General features: G+C 43.0%; 2 protein-coding genes across 5 annotated transcripts in view; both read right to left on the minus strand.

The window, feature by feature from the left end:
• Window positions 1-21,587, minus strand: part of LOC308080913 (guanine nucleotide exchange factor DBS-like) — a 100,141-nt gene that overhangs the window by 45,445 nt on the left and 33,109 nt on the right. For all 4 annotated transcript variants that reach the window (XM_080423011.1, XM_080423010.1, XM_080423013.1 and 1 more), the window contains exons 2-3: window positions 3,752-3,835; window positions 1,576-1,690 (exon numbers count right to left, since the gene is read on the minus strand). In XM_080423011.1, the coding sequence (XP_080279137.1) occupies window positions 1,576-1,690; window positions 3,752-3,835 (199 nt within the window). The remainder of the gene's footprint in view (window positions 1-1,575; window positions 1,691-3,751; window positions 3,836-21,587) is intronic.
• LOC308080189 (hypoxia up-regulated protein 1-like) lies at window positions 16,128-18,578 on the minus strand (the record flags this gene model as incomplete). The annotated part of the gene is made up of 1 exon (XM_080421965.1): window positions 16,128-18,578. The coding sequence occupies one exon, from the start codon at window positions 18,576-18,578 to the stop codon at window positions 16,128-16,130; it is 2,451 nt and encodes an 816-aa protein (XP_080278091.1).

Consider the following 21,587-nt stretch of genomic DNA (forward strand, 5'->3'; position numbering starts at 1 on the left):
AGCCCCCCCCCCCTACCTAGTACCATACCACCCCCTCCCCTTTTCTCCCTCGCTCCTTTTCATAGTGTGTGTGTGTGTGTGCGTCAGCAGTAAAGGCAAGAAAAGGTGAAAGGATGTGAGAGAGAAAGAGGAAATGAGGAGGCGTAGAGAGGGAGAAATAATAATAATAATAATAATAATAGGAGAGAAGACGGAAGAGGAGACAGATAAGAGGCGAGATAAGAGAGATGAAACAGTGGAGGCAAAAATGATAACAGATAGTTAAGAAATTAAAGAGTGTAGGTGTAGAATGATGACAGATAGATGAACACAGGATCTGCTGCCGTGATGTCAACATTCTGATGACTCAAGAGAAATAAAATGATGACAAAAAGGAAAGAGAACAGACGGAGAAAGAGACAACAAAGGCATTGTCTTTCTTTAAATCCATTTCTCTTCAGTCTGTTTTCTCTGCATGCATCTTCTCTCATGACCTTTATTATCCTTTCATGCTCCCTCTCTGAATTGAAAATGCTTTATTGGCACAAACCTCTTTACATCAACATTAAAACATTAACTATCTTTATAGAAACAAGGACCATGAAGAGAGTGAAAATTAATAAACAGCTGATTAAAATAAGCTTCCTCCCTCTCGCTCTGTGGGTGTGTCTCTCTTTCCGTTTTGATCTCTCAGTGTACCTGCTGTGGTAACTCATGACATGAGGCTACCCAGGACTTCAGTCTGAATGCTAGCATTGTGCTGACATCTACTGGCTGCAGATGGTGTTACATTACAAGTTTTGTGTTTGCATTGTGTGTCCCCTCTCTCTCTACAATAGACTACAATACACACAAATACTAATATACATACATATATAAACTTAAGAGCGAGGGAAACCTTAGAGATCAGAGGAGACAGAGAGGGCCTCATTCACAAAACTATTCTTAACAGACAGACAGACAAAGAGAGAGAGAGAGAGATAGATATAGAAGTAGATACGTATTTGGCCGCTGCAGTTCATTGGAGCGACCTATCTCTGCGGCCGTCATATTGGCAAGGGGGAGCCGAACCTTCTAATGTATTTATGTCCATGTCCAAAACTAATGACAATAACATAAAATGTGGGCTGTCGATACCAAATTGGGGTATCCTCAATGTGCTCCCTGAGCACAAACACATCTTCGTTCTGAACCAATCTCATCCAAAGCTGGACACAAACTAACCAGGTCTCTTCTTCCAGTGGAGTTCTGTACAGTTCCAAGCTGCCTCTCCCTTCCCAATATGGCGCATGCAGATACATACTCCCCAGAATCCGACGCAGCGTCTACCTTTTTGTCTATGGAATGGAACCCTTCAACAATTTTATGGCCATCCATTCCACAGGCACTGCCATACATTTAAGGCTCATTAACCTTTATATGTGCACGCGGCACGCCTGTGTGTGTGTGTGTGTGTGTGTGTGTGCGTGTGTTGCAGATTAACCAAGTGTCAGCAATATAAAATTCAGCGATACACAATTCAGAGACAGAGAGAGCACCATGAAAGCAGAACTCAGTGTGGGTGGGTGCGTGCGTGCGTGCGTTCGCATGTCCAACCTGGGTATGCTGGTCAGGTAGCCGAGTACACTCTGAAGCTCCTCCTCGTCCAGCTCACTAAATGCAGGGAATTCTGGGAAGACGATGATGGGACGTCCGTTTTCCCCGCGGCCGCCTGCCAACGCAGAGGAAATAACTGACGGTCATGGAAGGGTTAAAGATGCTTTGTGTCTGCCATTACCTTTATTTACACACCAGGCTATTCTGTATGTCATTACTTTCAATCATACACAAGACTCTTCTGTATGTCATTATATATCAGTACATGCTTTTGTGGGGTTTATTTTCTTCTTCCGTTTGGGTAGATTGACATCCTTACATACGTTTTTTTAGGGCCGTACAGTAGATAATGTTTATTTATATTAAAATATTTGTATTGATTAATCCATGTGAGCCAATGGGTTTGTCCAGTCTGTTGGAGTTCAGCATAATAAGGAACTACAGACTTTCTATTAATACAGGCTTTTTAAGGGCCACAATTATCTATGGGCTATTTTCATAATTGATGAATCTATCTATTCATTATTTTGATCAATTCATCCATGCAATTAATCTCGACCATAAAATGGCAGGGAATTAGGTATAGTAATACAAAAAACTATGGTAATATGTTTTACCCAGCAGTCAAAAATATGACTTTGGAACTAAGGCAAAGGCTAAATAGGCTAAATTGTAAATGGTTTTGATTGATTGATTGATTGATTGAAATTGTTATTAGGCAAAAAGAATGTAAAACAAAACAACACAGTTACATTTATAATACTTTTGTCTAAAAGGTCCGACCAAAAAAGTCCTTGCGGACTTGTGGCACAAATAAAACATTATTTACACTGAGATATCACTAAACTGATTACTAAGTAAAATGGAATCCAATTACATTTCAGACTTCTTTTAAACTAATTCTGCATGGGTATTTAAGAGAGTAAATTAAGTTTCATCCTGGATCAGTGACTCATGTTGTAGGGGCCCAACTCAAACATGTTTACGACCACATTTTTGGTACATTACCATGCAATAATGTGAGGTATTTTCCCTAATTTTCCCTAACCCTTTATAATCAAATTTACTAGATATTTTCCACAAGAACACTCTGCAGGTAGGACAACAGACACAACCACAACTACATGATTGAGGGAATACAAATAACATGAAATAACAGAAGATGAGCTGCAACTCGTGACAACCTAAATATAACAAAAAATATCTAAAAGGTATATTAATAACACCCTGGCTTCATGTAGATCTCGGGCTTCAATCCATTGACTTCCATTATAATTATTACCAAAAACAAGAACAAAAAATGTATAGAACTATGTGAACAAAAATGTGTGGGGTTCTACATTAGCCTACTGGCATTGTACACCAGAAGTTTTGGGACAAAAAGACACAGACCCACTGATAGATGGCTAGCCTCTTTCAGAACAAAACGATAGCATAGTGGCCCCAAAACCTAAACATCACACACAAACAGACAGTTAAAGCGAGCTCCAAGTTGGGTTACTATGCAACAATGCCTGTTTGGTAACGGCTTGTGAATAATTAATCACCAGGGTGATCTAAATAGCAACCTGACCCACTAATGGAAGAAACGGACACGTTTTTGTATGACGCTGGGCACTGCTATGTGATCGGCGGATATATATGGTATATGTGTGCAGATTGCAGATTCTGAATAGGGCTTAAGTGTTACATTTTTGGTGGAGGAAAATAGACAGGAAAAAGTAATGTATTCATGAATTTACTACAAAACATTAAGGGAGACTATAAAAAAACTAACGATTAGAACAGGAAAAAGTATTAGAAGGACTGGGGTTAGTACTGTACAAGACACTGTGTTGAATTTAACCAAATTGCATCCAATTCAATTGTTTGATTCCAATTCATAGCTTATTCAAAGTAAAGCTGAGGCATTTTGCTTTCTTGAACTATATTACAATTGGCTAATTGTGTACGGCTGCTTTGTGCCGTTGGGGTATATCGTCTGTCGGGTGGAAATCTCATACAGTATGTCCGAAACTGTTACTTCTCAGGATTTAAATTCAAAACGTGTTGCTTCAAGCCACGCTTCGAGCTTGTAAATCTGATACTTTTGTGTGACGTGTGAGTATGATCAAGTAGGGCATTCATTTACAAAAAAAAACACAAAAACGTTAAAATATGGAGAAATCAAACACACCTGGCAGAAAGGCAAACCGTTTCTGAAGCTCGGAGCCGATTTCTGCTGCAAACAGTGGACTGCATCTCCTCTGCATAATGTCATCTAGAGAGAGAGGGAGAGAGAGAGAGATGCTCAAATCTGGGCAATCCGATATTTTCTGGGCGCATACTATATGTCATGAGAGAGAGGGGTTGGTGTGTCTGGATCAAAGTTTCTTCAAAACACACACACACACACACACCTGAATGAATGTCTTGTCCAAGTGGCTCATGCTAAGAGCTTCATATAAGGGTTAGGTAGATGGAAGATGACAGGAGGGAACAAGGAGAGGAGAGTGAATTGTATCAAAGACAAAACCAGAGACTGATGAGGGCAAAGGACTGTGTGTGAGTGGGTGTGGGTGTGGGTGCGCGTGCGTGTGCGTGCGTGCTTATGTGCGTGCGTGCGTGCTTCATGAGTTTGCATCGTGTCCCTGTGCTATTTTACCTGTGTGTGTGTGTGTGCGTGCGTGCGAGAGTGAGGGTATTTGGTTATACTAGTAGAGACTGGGTCTATGACTGGTGTGTGTGTGTGTGTGTGTGTGTGTGTGTGTGTGTGCCGCTGTCAAAGAATATTTGGATAAAACAATGTCAACGTGTGTTGAACTGAACAAACTGCATTATAACTTTAAGGAACGGTCCAGCCAAAATCTAAAGTTAGGTTTGACCAGTTCTCTTTCACAGAATAGCAAGAGACAGAAAAGGAGAGGGTGGGGCGGGCGGGGGTCTGAGGAATCCTACAGATTTAAAAGATTAAAGTTACAGTCCTCTTACATATGTCACCACCATACACCATTGGCTAAACAATGAGTCATCATACTGTACATGTACATTATAGGCCTCATGTGCACACGCAGACAAGGTTACAGCAACTATGATATATACAGGGTTGGATTTGCTAAAGAAAAAAAGCCTTAGAATATGTATTTTGTCGTGCATAAAATAGTGAAAGTAGCCGATCTACAAGATCAGAACTTGTAGATCGACTATTTTCACTAAACACACACACACACACACACACACACACACACACACACACACACACACCCCCCCCACCGGCCATAAAACAATAATGGCGAGAGGTGGATATCAAAAGCATAGGCATGGATTGCCTGAACACCTCAAGTGTGGCCATGACGGCATGACCTAATTATTATTCCCACCAAGTTTCATGAAAATCCAAACATCGTTTCTACATTCTGACCTTGATCGTTGACCTTGAGCAGCATTCAGTACTCATGCACCACATATCTGGAACCTTCCAGAAAACTACACGACTGTTCCAACTCAGTTATTTTTAAAGGACTTTTCTTGCCGCTGCATTTCACTGCCAATTTTATCTTCTTATTTTTTTGTTTTATTTGAACTTTTTTATTGTGTTCAAATGGCCTTTAGTATGTGCTTTTAATGTTTCAATGCTTAATGTTTTGTGTAAAGCATTTAGAATTGTTGCCTTGTTGGAGATATGTGCTATATACAAATAAACTTACTTCGCCAATTGAACTTTTCATCACAAAAGTTAAAGTTAGACCCTTGACCACCAACTGCAAATATTACATCCTCTGTATTTTAGAGATAGTGACAGTTTCAGATAATGATCTGGATGAATAAATGGATGTAGGCGTTGTGGACGCGCTCTTTGAATTCCTCCAGACCACATATATTAGAGAACTCCAGCTTGCTAGCCAATTGTACGGCTGACCCAAGCTTTTACAAAACATCTGAAGACAACCTGCAATTTCTCCAATGACAGGGAGGAACGTTTTAACTAGGCTCTATTACAGGGTAAACCATAAGGAAAGAAGAAGAGAGAAGGAGAAATGTTGAGAGGAAAACAGGACTGAAATAACAGGAAAGAAGGATAAACTTGGCACATACCATGATGCTAATAACCCAGGTAGATTATGTATACTGTCTCTAACATTGCACAGTTAATTGTGTGTCCCTCATTGCTGTAGTGTATGAAAACTAAGATACAGTATTGTGTCACACTGTCTGAAGTGTGTGTGAGTGAGTGAGTGAGTGAGTGAGTGAGTGAGTGAGTGAGTGAGTGAGTGAGTGAGTGAGTGTGAGTGTGTGTGTGTGTGTGTGTGTGTGTGTGTGTGTGTAGTTCCACATGTGTGTGTAGGCCCAGCTGTTAGTAGAGTGTGTCAGGGTTAGGTTTTGGAACGTATCCAGACATGTGCTGTGTGTGTATATGTGTGTGTCTGTGTCTGTGTGTGTGTATATGTGCGCAAATGCATTTGTGTGTGTGTGTGTGTGTGTGTGTGTGTGTGTGTCCAAGTGACCCCTAAACTAGAACCCAATACTCTTGACCTACTGAAGTTGTAAACTTGTCGTCACTAACTACAATTTACAGTCTACTGGTCAATACTTAAAACAAAATATCAGTCAGATTACTGTCCCCCCTTACAATTATGCAGATAAGTAAAAGGTATGCCGACAGCAACAGCATAAACGTACTCTAATACTATACTATTCAATCTATTTAGGATGTTTCTGGACATCAGCCTTGTGTGTGAGTCTACAACTCCTGCCACCAATACCACCCTTTGAAACTTGTGAGGGTGTGGTTCTTTGAAAAGCTAGCTTCTGGTCTGCTGCATTGTCTCAGAGACGAGTGAACGATTCTGGAGGACACAGCGCCGAAACAACAGAAAGCACAGTGATGCAAACGCTAAGCCAAAGAGGCTCATTTTTAAAATGCAATCAAATCTGGGGTTAGCTTTGCCTCTTTGGTGAGAAATGAAGGAGAAGATGGGGATTAAGTGTGATCCAGGACTACATAACAGTGACAGACAAGAAGCAGACATTTTTAAAGTGGGATTATCACCAAGTACGAATTAAAAACATACCAAAATCTGGTAAAAAAGTATCCCAAAAATCAAACAAACAGCCCTATGCTTTGTGGTTGACAATGTAAAGTTTTGAATACTTAAACACTATATACTGTACAGTACTTTGTTGACTGGAATCCCCCAGGGGTCTGTACTCCCCCTCCATTTTTCCCCTCTGCATCAAATCCCTGAAAATAACCAATCAAGCTCACATCACATCACATTGCCCACAAGCCCAGAATTGGGATGCTAGGCTAAGAGAACCCATGTCCATGGGGAGGTACATACATCAGACATTCAGGCGTCAAGCAGCCTTTCAATGGGTGCTGAGGCTGTGAGGGTTCCATTCTTAAAACACACTGCTTTGACTCAATGAAATGAATGAAAATCTCACTACAGCGGCTAGCCTGCAACAGAAACTGGGCCAGTCCCAGATTCAAAACCTATGGGGGGGGGGGGTACAAAAAGAATGTCCCCCTCCTCCTTGTACCCATCCCCCAAATACTGCAGACCCCCACACACCCCACAACCATTCATTCATTCCTCATTCAGGGACTTAACTGGTGGCGAGAGAGGATGAATGACACACCCCCCACAGTACCTTCTATGAAACAAAACATATATATGTTCCATTCTATTCGCAAAACTCACTAGTTTTGGGAATAAGCCATTCAATCCCATTTAATATAACATCCAATCAATTGGATTTCATAACTTTCTCATCCTATATATTGTCAACGGTTGTAAATGCAAGAAACCCACTTCCTCAATAGACAGGGGACATCCAATCCTAGCTTTGTCTGAGTGAGTGTCGCAAACTGCATTAAAGTATTTGCACGCGCGCGTGTGTGTGTGCGCGCGTGCGTGCTTGTGAAGGAAAATAAACCCTGGATTTGGAGAGGTTAAAGAACAGAAAAGATGTTTGGGGGGCTTGTTGGAATGGAGGACATGATTCCTTCACACATTCCTACATATTTAATGCGTTGGCCTGGCTGTGGTTCACAATGTGTTTGTGCATAAACATCCGCGTGTGTGTATGTTTGTGGCATGTATGCTATATCATGCATGCATGTACAATTGTGTGTGTATGCATGATTGTATACTGTATAATGTGTGTCAAATGAGAACTATAACTATATATATATATACACACACACACACACACACACACACACACACACACACACACACACACACACACACACACACACACACACACACACACACACACACACACACACACACACACACACACACACACACACACACACACACACACACACACACACACACACACACACACACACACACACACACACACACACACACACACACACGTAATAATGTGACAGTCTATGTTCCCCATATTTAAAAATAATTCTAAAGAAACTGTGGTTCTGGTTTCCACTGTGTCCACTTACACAAAGTCACAGTTGAGAAAAGCTTAGATATTCATTGTGGACAGTCATGCTTCCTTCTGTGTGGAGAGCTATACTATATAATATACTGCAATTCAGCTGGAACTCAGCACCATGAAACTGCATAATCCTGGCCTGGGGTTTTTGAAGATGAGTGGTTTCTTATCACAATACCATTCCCTCTCTCTCTCTCCATCCTTCCACGATCTCCTTAATGAAATAATATATTCAAATAATATTCTAAAAATGATTTTTTTTTAAAATAGACAGTTAAAGGAATCTTTTACTTTGTATGTTCTGTCTCTGTCTCGCCTAGGCGTCTACAGTGTCATCTGTCAGCCTCTCACACTCCCAAAGGTCACAGTGATTACGCAATGTGATTGTACACTTGACCGAATCATGATAGCCCTTTAGAAAGAGAGAAAATTCTACAGCACATACTGTACTAGCTACTGTGTAGGCCTAATAAATAATTCACAGTGTAATAGGTGGCTTTCTATCAAAAACATTTTTTTTGCATTAAAAAAAAATCATGTGTTCATTAAGCGCACGTGCACACACGGTTATGCTTCTACAAGTCATCCTGCAAAACACACACGGTTATGCTTCTACAAGTCATCCTGCTAAACACATGTTGTCAGTCCAAAAGCTGCATTAGCAGCCGGCTCCTCAGAGATCAAAGGCACAGGTGGCAGCAGGGACCCCTCTGATGTTCACACACACAATACAACTGTGCACACTCCTGCAGGGCGCACATGGCTGCACAGAGCCACATACTGTACAGCACTGGTTCTCAAACGTTTTCATGCATTGACTGCGGACCCCCATTTGAAAAGATTTGCCAGTATTTGTCAGCAGTTTTCCAAAATAGCAGCTCCACAAGCTCACTGTTCTATTTTGAATATCCGGCAAATAAAATAGGGCTTAAGTATTTAAACCATTCCTCATTTTGCTAGGAACTCCTGGGGGTGACTTTGGACACACACACACACACACACACACACACACACACACACACACACACACACACACACACACACACACACACACACACACACACACACACACACACACAATGACCCCCCTGAGGTCCGATCCTCCCTCTCTGTTCAGTTCTGCTTCAAACACACATCAGGTCCAGTCAGGTCATAGAGACTTTACATTTGAGGCATTCAGGCGACAACTGTGAAGGGGCACATTGGTAGCTGCCCGGCTAGCGCGTCGACCACATAATTGCAACGTCCCTGGTCCGGCTGGAGACCCCCCACCCCCCCTCTGCCCTCGGTTTCCTGTGTCTCTGCTGTCCTACAGTATCTCATTGAAGCAAAACCTTCCCAAAAACAAAGTGCAACCGCAAAGTAAGCTCATAAACAATCAGCAGAGATGAGGGCAATGTCAGAACCATGCTTAGACAATGATCCTATGTGATCAGAAAGGACACCAATTCATTTTTATTAGTCCATTTCTAACTCTGAGAGTGTACAAATTTAACCAAATCAACCCTTATGGGTCGCTTATGAAAATCTATATTACCCATCTCTCAAACTCTTATACAATATAAGAATACATTTTCAGGGCAGATTAAAATGTTTTATCCGATCAGGAGAGAGAACTCAACAAAGATCATTTATCTTTCATCACTTCCAATCTCACTTGATTATCCAGTATCCTGTATGAGTTCTCTCTCCTGGAGAGGGTCCGAGAGTTCAAATTCCTGGGGGTGCACATCACTGAAGATCTCACCTGGGCAGTGCAGACAGAGCGGGTGGGGAAGAAAGCACAACAACGCCTCTACTTTCTCAGAAAACTGAAGAAAACTGGCATGGGTTCCAAAGTCCTAAGAGCTTTCTATAGAGGCACCACAGAAAGCATCCTGATCCCATTGGCTGCTTCACTGCCTGGTATGGCAGCTGCACCCACCTCAATCGCAAGGCAATGCACAGGGTTGTGCGGACAGCTGAACGCATCAGCGGATGTGATCTCCCCCAATCCAAGCCCTGTACGACAAACGCCGTGTGAGCAAAGCTCGCGGAATCATCAAGGATCCAAGCCATCCCAACCACAGACCGTGAGATGTTGCCGCACGGAAAACGGCAACGCAGTCTCAAAGCTACTGGCAATAGACTGCAAAAACGCTTCTTTCCCCGTACAATCAGGTACATGAACGAACTGATAAGAATTAGAACGAACCAGGGCAAAGGGAAACACTACACGCCCTCCCATCCCTCACACCTCTACGTCCTTTTCTTGCACTATTACGTTATAGATTAGGAACTGCACCTACAGTACTGTACCTAATGTGCTGTATATAGAATATACTGTGTATAAAGTTCTTTACACAAAGTTAGGTGGCAGCTACTGGAAAAAAATGCTGTTTGTGTATACAATATAACAAGATTATATGCACATGTACATAATGATGATGCTCTCTTTTTATTCTTTTTTTTGCTCTTTTCTTTCAATCTTTTTACGATTTCATCATTATTTTGTTATTATCTATGCTGCTGCATTGTCTGAAGGAAGCCAAACAAAAATACATTTTACTCTTATGTACCTGTACAATAAAGTACAAGTTGGCATCCCGACCGGAAAATGTATTTTCTGTTTACTAAAGAAATGGAGAGACAGTGTTATTGAACAAACATATATACTATAGCAATGACTACTATGGAAATATAGAGCTATTTAACATTTATTTTAACAAAATAATATCCCTTACAGCCCCTTTAAATGAACACTGAGGATGTTACTGTGTGTGCACACACACACACACACACACACACACACACACACACACACACACACACACACACACACACACACACACACACACACCAGGAGGATAGGGAAGAAACCCCATGACCGCAGGGTTCCTTATCAGTTAGCTGAGAAGGAAAATAGTGGAGGCATTTCAACATCAAATCCCTTTTAACCATTTACCCTCTATACTATAATTTCTACTTAAACTAACTTAGTTGACTGGTCCACTCTTTCTTCCCCTCTACACCAAATGTCTTCGCCGAAAATAGCAGATCTACAAGCTCACAACGCGTGGCGTTGCAACACATTGTGAGTTTGTAGATCCTCCGTTTTCAGCAAGTGTTCCCCCCAGAATAGGGACGCTAGCGTTCAAGTGGTTTAATGGACAAAGGTTTGGCCTGCCAACGCACAGTAAATGGATAAATTAATACTGAGGATTTTACCGTGTGTGGGAGAACCTGTACAATGTTATTGATGTTTTATAAGTATGTGTGAGCCATACATTCAGCTCATCTGTTTTTTTGGTATGTGGAAAATCATGGAATGTAGACTTAAAGGCACTGGGTTAAGAGACAACTTGCTGTGCTGGTATGAAATGTCAACTGTTGTAGTGGCATGTAACTGAGCAGCTGTAGGGTATACGGCACCCAGGATTGTCCAGCCAGTCTAGCTGCGCGCATGTGTGTGCGCGTGCGTCGGTGCGCCCACCCACCCGCCAGCCAGGATTGTCCAGTTAGTCTACAGCTGTGTGTGTGTGTGTGTGTGTGTGTGTGTGTGTGTGTGTGTGTGTGTGTGTGTGTGTGTGTGTGTGTGTGTGTGTGTGTGTGTGTGTGTGTGTGTGTGTGTGTGTGTGTCGGTGTGATAGTGTGTCCACACATGTAAGGGAATCCAAGCTCTATTATCTGGAATTATAGACAGGGTTTACCAGGACCCCATCTGTCACTGCAGCAGGATAACTCAAAAACAAACACACACACACACACACACACACACCAAACAGAAACTGGGTCACACGGGAAACACTGTGCTGGAATTTGTGTGTGCAACCTTGTGTTAGTTATCCGTTATTTATATTGCGTGCACACACACATGCACACACACAGAGTGGTGTGTGTGTGTGTGTGTGTGTGTGTGTGTGCACACACGCACATGCTCAGGTGACCTTGTGTTGTGTGTGTGTCCCATCTCCAAAAAACAGAGCTTGGATTAGTGCAGATCAAGAAGAATATTCAATTATTACAGACATCTGTATGAATTGAAGCCTAGCTTTGTGATGGACAAACACAAACATATTATATATCTGCCCTATTGTTCTTTACCCGTTAAAGCAGTGTTCGGAAAAAGACAAACTAATAGAGGAAGTACAGTATGATTTAATATATGACTCCATAGTTCCAGTGAGAAACGAGTTTAGAACTACTGCTTCACAGCAATGGCTCCCAACATATGGCCGCAGAACCCCTGGGTAAATGATTAGTTCTGACTGCTGCGATGTTTCTCTGCAACGTTCTCATGCTTAAATGTATGCTCCGTTGTGCGATGGTGACAGGGTGTCGCGCCGAAAATAGCAGACCTACAAGCTCATAACGCGTTGCATCCGCACAACATTGTGAGCTTGTATTTTCAGAGCACGACACAAGGTATACAGTACATCGGCCTTAAATTGGTTTAATCTCGTGAGTCTTTGGTATGAACTAAGATTAAAAGATACAAGTGTCGTTTCTCTTTAAAACAAAAAAGATACATGCGTCACATGGCAATGTTGGGCTAAAAAAAGGAAGTCATAATATGACTAGAAAGAGAAGTGTTTCACCAACTTCCTACAGTGTCTTGTCCACTGACGGAAGTTTACAGGGATGAGGAAGGACAGGGAACACATCATGAGGTGAGGCTGCACCCAGAGGACATTCCACAAAAACGTATTTCTAACATGGTTCCTCTGTACACATGCACAACACACAAACGCACACGTACACACACACACACACACCACAAACAACGCTGCACACAAATTGAATCAGTGATGAGTAAGGGGAACCCCTCAGGGGCTCCTGGGCTAATGAACTCGCCAACTCACCGTCTTGATCATTGTAATTAAGCGACTGTAAGCTTTGGCATATATTATGGGTGTCAGGGTCATACAGTGAAATACTTCTAGCCAGAGGTAGCATGGTTCAAGTCCCCCGTCTGCCATGTGTCCATGAGCAAGCAAGGTCCACAGGGGCTGTTCTGTGCTCTGACCTGCCTCACAAGGAAGGGTAGACAAGAATAGAACATTTCCCAATGAAAATCGATATTAGTATCACAACAAACTAAGAACAATCCAAGTGTCATAGCCTCCACATTGCAACAGTTTCTTGGAGATGTACTGTAGAGTCCAGATTCTTGGGTTTGGCGCCTAGATTCATGTGTAATTGTGGGACAATGGAGTCTCTCTTACTGTCCCTCTCATTGGCAGGCAACGTGGCTCTACTGAATAGAAAGTGGCATCATCCTCAACAACACAACACTGTGCCACTGTCTGCAGTGGGATAACAAACAAACACGACTCACTATACTTTTGATGACCCACCATGGACTACATTCATTCCATAAGCCCTAACCTTAACCCGGTCCCAAAAACTAAGACCTACCATACCAGAGGACCAGTGTGCATACAGGGACGGAGTCACAGACACTGTTGGGTATTTAAATTTTTAGATGGTGTATTTCAAGTGTACAGCTCGAACTGTTCAACTAATTGACTTCAAACTTGCCATTTATATTGCTGAGCACCCGTAGGGGCATTCATTACGACAGGCATTGCACTAGTATCTATAAGAATCTCTCAAAATCACATGTGACGTTTAAGCTAGGTATAGTGTGTACTGATGTCAGAGTTAAACTAAAGTTTAACTACCTTATATACATAGTTGTCCAGGATCCCCAGATCGTTATACTTGGTCTGCTCCTTTTCCCCTTCTGCACCAAAACTCTTTACCTAAAATAGCCGATCTACAAGCCATGTGTTCACCCCGGAATTGGGACGCTAGGGTTCATGTGGTTAAACAAAAAACTAAAAAGCAGGCATTTAGAAATAACAAGCTGCCAGACTGTCTTGGAATGAGACGGAGCTTCTAGCTGTACTTGTGTCTCTGTCCTTGCACTCGTGGTTGCATGTGTGTGCAGTCTGTGCACGCGGAAACCACGTCGTAGGGTCCAAATGCTACTTTGGGGCAAAAGATGATTCTCATAGTCAAAACAGAAGCTTAAAGCTGGTTGAAGCACAAGTGTGTCTGTTCAAATCAATTGAGGAATATTGTATTCAATAAATTGGTCCCTGACCTCATGATTGGACACAATTGTGGGTCAGAGACTAGTGTGGAACCAGCCTAGAAACGCACACGCACACACGCAATGTTGTGGGTCTAAACCCAGTTCTCTTCCCTCCCACTCTCCCTCCTTCCATTAAAACGCCATAAGGAAAAACTCCAAAGCATGACACTAAGAATAAACCTGAGGTTTATTTTGCCAGTTTTCTTTTCTTTCTTTCTTTTAACTGCCTCTGGCCATGGTTACCAGCCATTACACTACAGCAGAAAAGGAACACAGAGAGAAGAGAAGAGACATTTACAAAAACTAATCCCTTAAGGCTGTGTTCTCACTTGTTGAGGAAGAAAAAGTAGCCTATCTCACGAAAGTGACAGGTTTTCTTCTTTTTTTATATTTCAAGTTGCCCACAACTGTTTAACATTTTAACGGTTTGACCAAAACGTTTTTTTCCCCAACCAAATCTATTTGTCCAGTCCTCATCTTTACGTGCACAAGAGCTGAGCGAGTCTTTGCAGAGCAGTCATTATTATCTCCGCCAGGAGATTATGCTGTGTGTGTGTGTGTGTGTGCTCGCACATTTACTGGATCTGTCTGTCTGCGTCTCTGCTAAACTCACAAACTAATAGGCCAATCAGCATCAAATTTCTTGTGCACGCTGACGGATTCATTTAAATCATTCAACAACTGTCTTTTTTTAATAATCGCAGAGCAGTCATTCGACAACCTATGGGATGAGCAGTGTCCTGCCAGGCTAGCCAATTATATCCCTTATGTTATGGGATGTACAGGAACTTAGCCAATCACAGACATTTAAGTTCCAAAACACACATTTAAAAAAAGTTGACAAGTTAGATTAACACCAAAACATACTGTACATTTACAAAAACATTGCCTCTTGCAAAAAAAAAAAAGTCCCATGTCCGTGTACACTGAACTCAGTCTGAGCTGTCTTAATAGACCTCGAATGCTATCAATGCATTGAATGGGTGAAATAGGCGATTTATTAGACCTTTGAATGGGCGAAATAGGCGACCTACTACCTACCCGCGATTTATCAGACCATTCATGGGGCGTAATCAGGAGCTACTGACCTACTTGGAGGCAGAGCAGTCCCCACAACAATATTTACGATTCTGTGCCTATCGGTACATAACTCGAACGGCGCTGAGTAGGCACAGGCGAACGTCACACCGTTCAGGACAGCAACTCGGTCGCCTTAGCTCCCTCGGTGGTCCTTCACGGGGTGACAGTTCGCCTGTGACTGCGCGCCTCCGTCATGGTCCGAAACCAAAACCGAAACTGAACTATTTAAGTCATCTCCGTTGGTAGATCAGTATGTCTTGATAACACCCAATGAATGGTCTGATAAATCGCGGGTAGGTAAGTAGGTCGCCTATTTCGCCCATTCAAAGGTCTAATAAATCGCCTATTTCGCCCATTCAATGCATTGATAGCATTCGAATCAGGTGGTCTATTATACGCTGTTATACCTTTCAAGCCGGGAACGCCTGAGATTTTAGTTTTTGCTACATATAAAGCAAAATTATCATCATTATTATTATTTGACGACACGTATGTTTGGGTGATGATCGGGACATCCTGGGAAGAAGACAGCAGAAAAGACAGCAGAAAGCCGTATTTCAAAAAAAGTTAAAATAGAGGATTTGCAAGCTCACGAGGCATCGTGATGCGATGCGTTGTGAGCTTGGCTATTTTCACAATTTTCTTCTTGAGAACTTTTATTAAACAAAAAAGTATTTCTTAAAATCTTTTGCAATAATTTTGAAAATGATTTCAAATAAACAAAATTGCAGGAAAGGTGGAAAAAAAAACGTGACTCATAAAAATGGGTCCACAACCCACCAGTGTTTGGGAAACATTCCTCCTTGCAGTCTAAGCATTCTTACCTATTGGAAGTGACAAATAGGGCAATGAAACAAAACAAAAGAAAGGGAGAAGTAAATTTGAACAGGCCATGATGCACAGTCAATAAATATTGACTTTTTATTTTAATCTTTTGGTCCAGCAGTTATAATTCATCCTGTATATGGTTTTCAGACTGGGCCTTCTCTGTTGGTCCTGTACTCTCTGTTTCCTTTGCAGGCTCTGAGTGATTAGATGACTCTGTATTCTCTGCAGCAGTCTCTTCAGTGGGTGGGACTCCAACTGACTGCACACCCTCTGTTTTATCACCGTCTTTGGGCTCTCCTCCACGGTAGGCAGGACTTTCTCCTTGGCTGTGGCCTTGCTGGTCTTGTTGGAGCTGGTGCTGTTCTTGTTCCAGCCTTAAGAACATGGCCTTGCACAGGCTCTTCAGCGTGGACAGTTTCTCTCTCAGCTCCTTGGTGCTGGCTGAGTAGCCATCCTCATCCATCCAGGCAGAGGCCTCGCTCAGCTTACCTGAGATCTGCTCATTCTCGTCCGACACCAGCTGCTGATATTCGTACAGCTTGTCATGTGTCTCAAAGATGAAAGCCTCAAGACTGTTCAGGATCTTTTCCCTTTCCTGTTTCTGCAAGTCTCTGTGCATCAACTCCTGCAGCTTCTTCTTAGATGAAGCGATTTCATCTGCAGTCAGGTCGAGGATGTCGCTGATGACGAGTTCCACAGCGATGTCTTCAGCTATGACCTTGGTCTTCTTTTGAGATTTGACCATTTTCTCAACATCCTTCTCTTCGGTCTCCTTTCCAGACTCCAGTGGCACCTCTTCCTCATCCTGGAGTGGCTGAGTCGCATTAGCAGCAGGTTCTGAGGATCCCCCTCGAAACAAGCGGGAAATTTTGTTTCCAAGATTTATAAATGTTGGTTCCGCCTCAATCTCTTTAGTTTCAATGACAGACTCAACCCTGTCCAGAAGAAGCATGCCACTCTCATCCATGTTGAAGTGGGCCTTGATTCCCATGGACTCTGCATGCTCCAAGTGCTCCTGAAATCTGCTGCCCACCCCAGATAGCTTGACGGTGGTTAGGTTCAGAGAGCCAAACATGCTACGGTCCTCCTGTCCCAAGAAGCTGAGGTCACCGTAGTTGATGTTGAAGGCAAAGTCGTCGCTGTAGTGGTTGAAGGTGACGACCTTCCGTTGGGGATACGGCGCCATCCTCTGGAACAGGATGTGCCTGTTGTGCTTCAGACTTTTGGTGCCATCTTCCTCCTCTGTCTCATGAGTATACTCCACCTGAATGGGGAAAACGGCTGCCTCTTGGACCAGGAAGGGTTTGACCTTAAAGGACTTGCTGAGGACAGCGGCCTGGTACACAGCACCCATAGCTGCTGCTTCATCTGCATTAATGTTCTTAGCAAGCTCTTCTTTACCCACAGCTTTGAGCAGCACTTCCTGAACCTTGGGTACACGAGTGGAGCCGCCGACTAAGATCACCTGATCTAGCTCATCAATGGTCATCTCTGCTGAGGTGAGGGCGTCCTGCACAGGGCGGGCCACCCTCTCAAAAAGGTCTGCACACAGGGTCTCAAATTCAGCCCTGCTGACCTTGGCTTTGAAGTCAACGTCATCTATCAGACCTTCTACCTCTGCCACGTAGTCAGCGTTGGCGCTGAGTACCGTCTTGACCCGCTGGGCTTCTTTGAGGAGCTTGGCCATGGCGCGAGTGTTCTCTCTCACATCCTTTTTACTCTTTCCCTGGTTGTTGAAGGCTTTGGCCAGGTGGTCCCGCAGACGCAGGTCTAATTCGAAGCCCCCCAATCCGCGGTCAAACCCTACACCTCTGATCCGCATCTGGGGCTGAGAGCCTGAGTCTTTGGTTTTGACGGTCTGGTAGGTGACGATAGTAGCTGTGGTGCTTCCTGCCCCCATGTCATAGAACATCATATTCTTAGCTGTGCTGTTGAAGTCCTTCCTTCTGAGGACTCCGTAGTTCAAGGCCACAGCTGTGTTATCATTGATGAGCTGAAGGACCTTTAAACCCGCCATCTCAGCAGCCTGCAGAACTGCCCTGCGCTCTGCCTGGTTGAAATAGGCTGGGACAGTGACCACTGCATCTTTGATTGTTGTCTCTGCAAAGTCCTGAGCCAGTCCACGAGAATAATTCAAGACCATCCCGAGGAGTTCCACAGGGGTATATTGCAGTTCTGCGTTTTTAAAGTAAACCGTGCCTCTGGTCAGGTCCTTTAGCAGCTGGTGCTCGGGGAACTGTCTCTGGTAGAGCGCCACCTCGAGGTTGTCATGCTTCTTGCCCAGTAGGCTCTGAAGGTGCCTATAGACAAACTTGGGGTTCTTCACTGACACTCCTAATGCGCTGTCCCCGAAAAGGCGCTCGTGTTCCTTAAGACACACGGCCGTTGGCGTTTTCCTCCTCGACTCCTTGTTGAGAGCAATTTCCATTGGCACACCAGGTTTTACTATTGCCATTTTCATCCACTCACTGCCCAAGTCAACAGACATGACTGATACTAATGCTGTATGAGAAGGCAACATCGCCAGAACAAGACAGAGCAGAACACACAGCCTTATCATAGCCCCCATGTTGACCTTCTTCCTACTATACTCTGTATCGCTGTAGAGGGGCTTTTTCGAGACTTAAAAGAGTTACAGTATGACATCATCAGCTGGAGGCTGATGATGTCATACTGTAACTCCACTGTAGGTCCATAATGAACCAAAGACATCTCCATATTTGGGCAAAAACCACACAGTCTCCATATTTGGGCGTGCAGTACACGTTAGGACTTGGTGGCCAGCCTGTGATGTCAGCAATCAATGACAGCAGTCATCTCCATATTTGGGCATATCGAGAGACAGACAGACCGACAGTTACACATAATAATAGATACAGATTCCTGAAATGTATACCGTAGATTGATTGAAAGGATACATCATACAATCCCTATCTGGATGTGTCAAATCATAAGCGCTTTATTTGCCACGTACAGCAAATGCACAGGGATTTGAATAGGAAATAATGGTGCAGCTATAGAACACCACATAAAAAATTATGGGCATAACTTTAGGGTGGCCGTAGCTTAGTGGATAGAGAGGCCTTCTGGCAATCAGAAAGTTAAAGGAATAGTTCACCCAAAAAAATACTTTTTTTCTATCAATTACACACCCCACGAATCATTGAATTCATGGAGATTTTTTTGTTTTTGACGCATTCCTGAGCCAATAATTTGATGACCAGGTGTATTTCCGGTAGGAGACTCAAAGACACTGATTTGAGTCTCCTACCAGAAACATTACCATCTTTCCGCCGGTAATCAAATTATCTCAATCAATCTCCATGAATTTAATGCTTCATGGGGTGTGTAATTGATAGAAAATAAGTAATTTTTTTGGGTGAACTACTCCTTTAACCGGTTCACCTCCCAGCCCTGGTCTACAGTATGTGTCCAAGTGTCCCTGGCCCCTTATTGCTCCCCCTTGAGTACTCATCATAACCAATCCGAGTAGCCATCAGCTGGGTGAAGCTGAAAACTGAATTTCCCCTGCTGGACTAATAAGGTAATCAAATCAAATCTACTACAGAACATTACCATTAAAAAACAAGGCAAGTTTACCATGGTAAACTTCCAGCATATAGGCTAGGTTCACAGAAGGCAACCTCTCACCAACCTTAACCTTAACTTGATCAGAATGCGGACACTTCTGGAATAAATTGAGTTTGCCAAAGTGTATGAAATTATAGTCACTGCTACTGGATGGAAAGCGCCCATGTTCTCAGGGAGGAATAATGTGTTATTTTCTCATTGGCGCCAATGCATTTCTGTTTGGCCCAAGGGCTGTTTTAATTTCATCAAGTCAATGAGACCACACTGACTGTTGTACTCCTGTTCATAAAATCTCTGTCTCCGGGCTGTGTAAAATTAAGCACCAGATATCTTGAACCATAATTGTCTATCTCAACAAAACCTACATTGTTTCTTAGTGCTTTTGTTAAGGCAGGTAGGAGGAAAACTGAGATAATATCTGTTAGTATTATTTCCAACACTCACATAACCATACATGCACGCACACGCACACGCACACACAGTACTAAACTTCCAGATTGCCTGGAGATATTAGCTGACTGTTTTTAAATTCAAATCTTTGACTTGGCAAAAAAAGCATAACTGGGAAAGGATGACACCTTGGCACTATCTCCCTTTGTGTGTGTGTGTGTGTGTGTGTGTGTGTGTGTGTGTGTGTGTGTGTGTGTGTGTGTGTGTGTGTGTGTGTGTGTGTGTGTGTGTGTGTGTGTGTGTGTGTCTCTCTTTCGCAACCCCCTTATATGATCACCTTACCCCATCTGCTAGCTGAGTGAAACCTGAGAGAAACATCCAAAACCAATACAAACGCCTGAAAAAAACAGGCAAACAGAATCCCTAACACACAGCGTGCATACACACACTATGCCAACAGCATGAGAGAGGGAGGGAGGGAGTGTTTACATTCAAACTCCAAAGTGCTGTGTTTTGTCCAAACGCTCACCACAGCGGGAAGAACAGAGTTTCATTTTAAAGGTTCGATGACATTCATTTTCACTTTTTTTATTTTCAATGTTTTATTTGGGGTTTTATGACCTCAATTACACCCAAAAAACCTGAACTTAGAACATTCAGTGGATTTTCTGTGGTCTGGGGTTTTCTGAATAATTAGGCTGAAAAGTAATCTGAGCTTGGCCCTTCGACAGTGAGGTCACAGTCGATTAATCCCGCCCACTATCCTCCTCGCCCCTCCCCTCCCCTATCCTTTCCTTTGAGGGGGGGCGGAGCAGAGGCGATGATTGACAGGCAAAATCCCTCACCAGCGACACCCGCAGGCAAAGATTTCTTTTTTCATTGCAGTTGAAAAGGCTTTAGAAATGTGAGAGAAAAACACCTGCCATGGATCACTGGAATGGAATTTTCACTTAAAACTTTTTGTACACTTTTGAAGGACCAGGACAAAGACTTTGAATGTGGTGTAAAAGTGAATGTCATTAAACCTTTAAAACATCTTATTCTCCGTGGACACGATCTGCCTTAAACTGAGGACACCCAGATTTGTCCTTCCGAGATGGACGTCCAAATAGGGACAGGGTTTCCGGGATGTGGTCAAAACTGATGCATTCTGTACATGCTGTTAGGAGGAAGACAAATGTCATTGAACATCAGTACTGGCTGTCCCCATTAGAAACATCTCTTCAATCGATTGAAAATGAAAGATGAGATGAAACTAAATTAGATTGATGCCCGCAAGTTATACATCTGAATGGTTGCCAGGGAATGGATAGTGGATAGAGCAGCATTAAGCAAGTCACAAGAAAAAAAAAGGAAGAATGAGATGTGTGCCGTAGATGCAACAAATGTCCAAAATATGAATGTGTAAAATACCCAACACGGTAAGTGTTATTCATTTGTAATTCTGAGAGTGTACAAATGGAACCATGGGTCCATTTGGTTCCATTTGTGCACTCTCAAAGAGAGTAACACTGCGGATTTTACTGTGTATGTGCAGACAAAATTCAGAGTATGTCTAGAGCTGCCTATGCTGTCCAGAGGATGAGGCAATCAGACA

This window comes from Gymnoscopelus braueri (genome assembly GCF_963280865.1).
Source record: "Gymnoscopelus braueri genome assembly, chromosome: 24".
In the NCBI taxonomy this organism is placed as follows: domain Eukaryota; kingdom Metazoa; phylum Chordata; class Actinopteri; order Myctophiformes; family Myctophidae; genus Gymnoscopelus; species Gymnoscopelus braueri.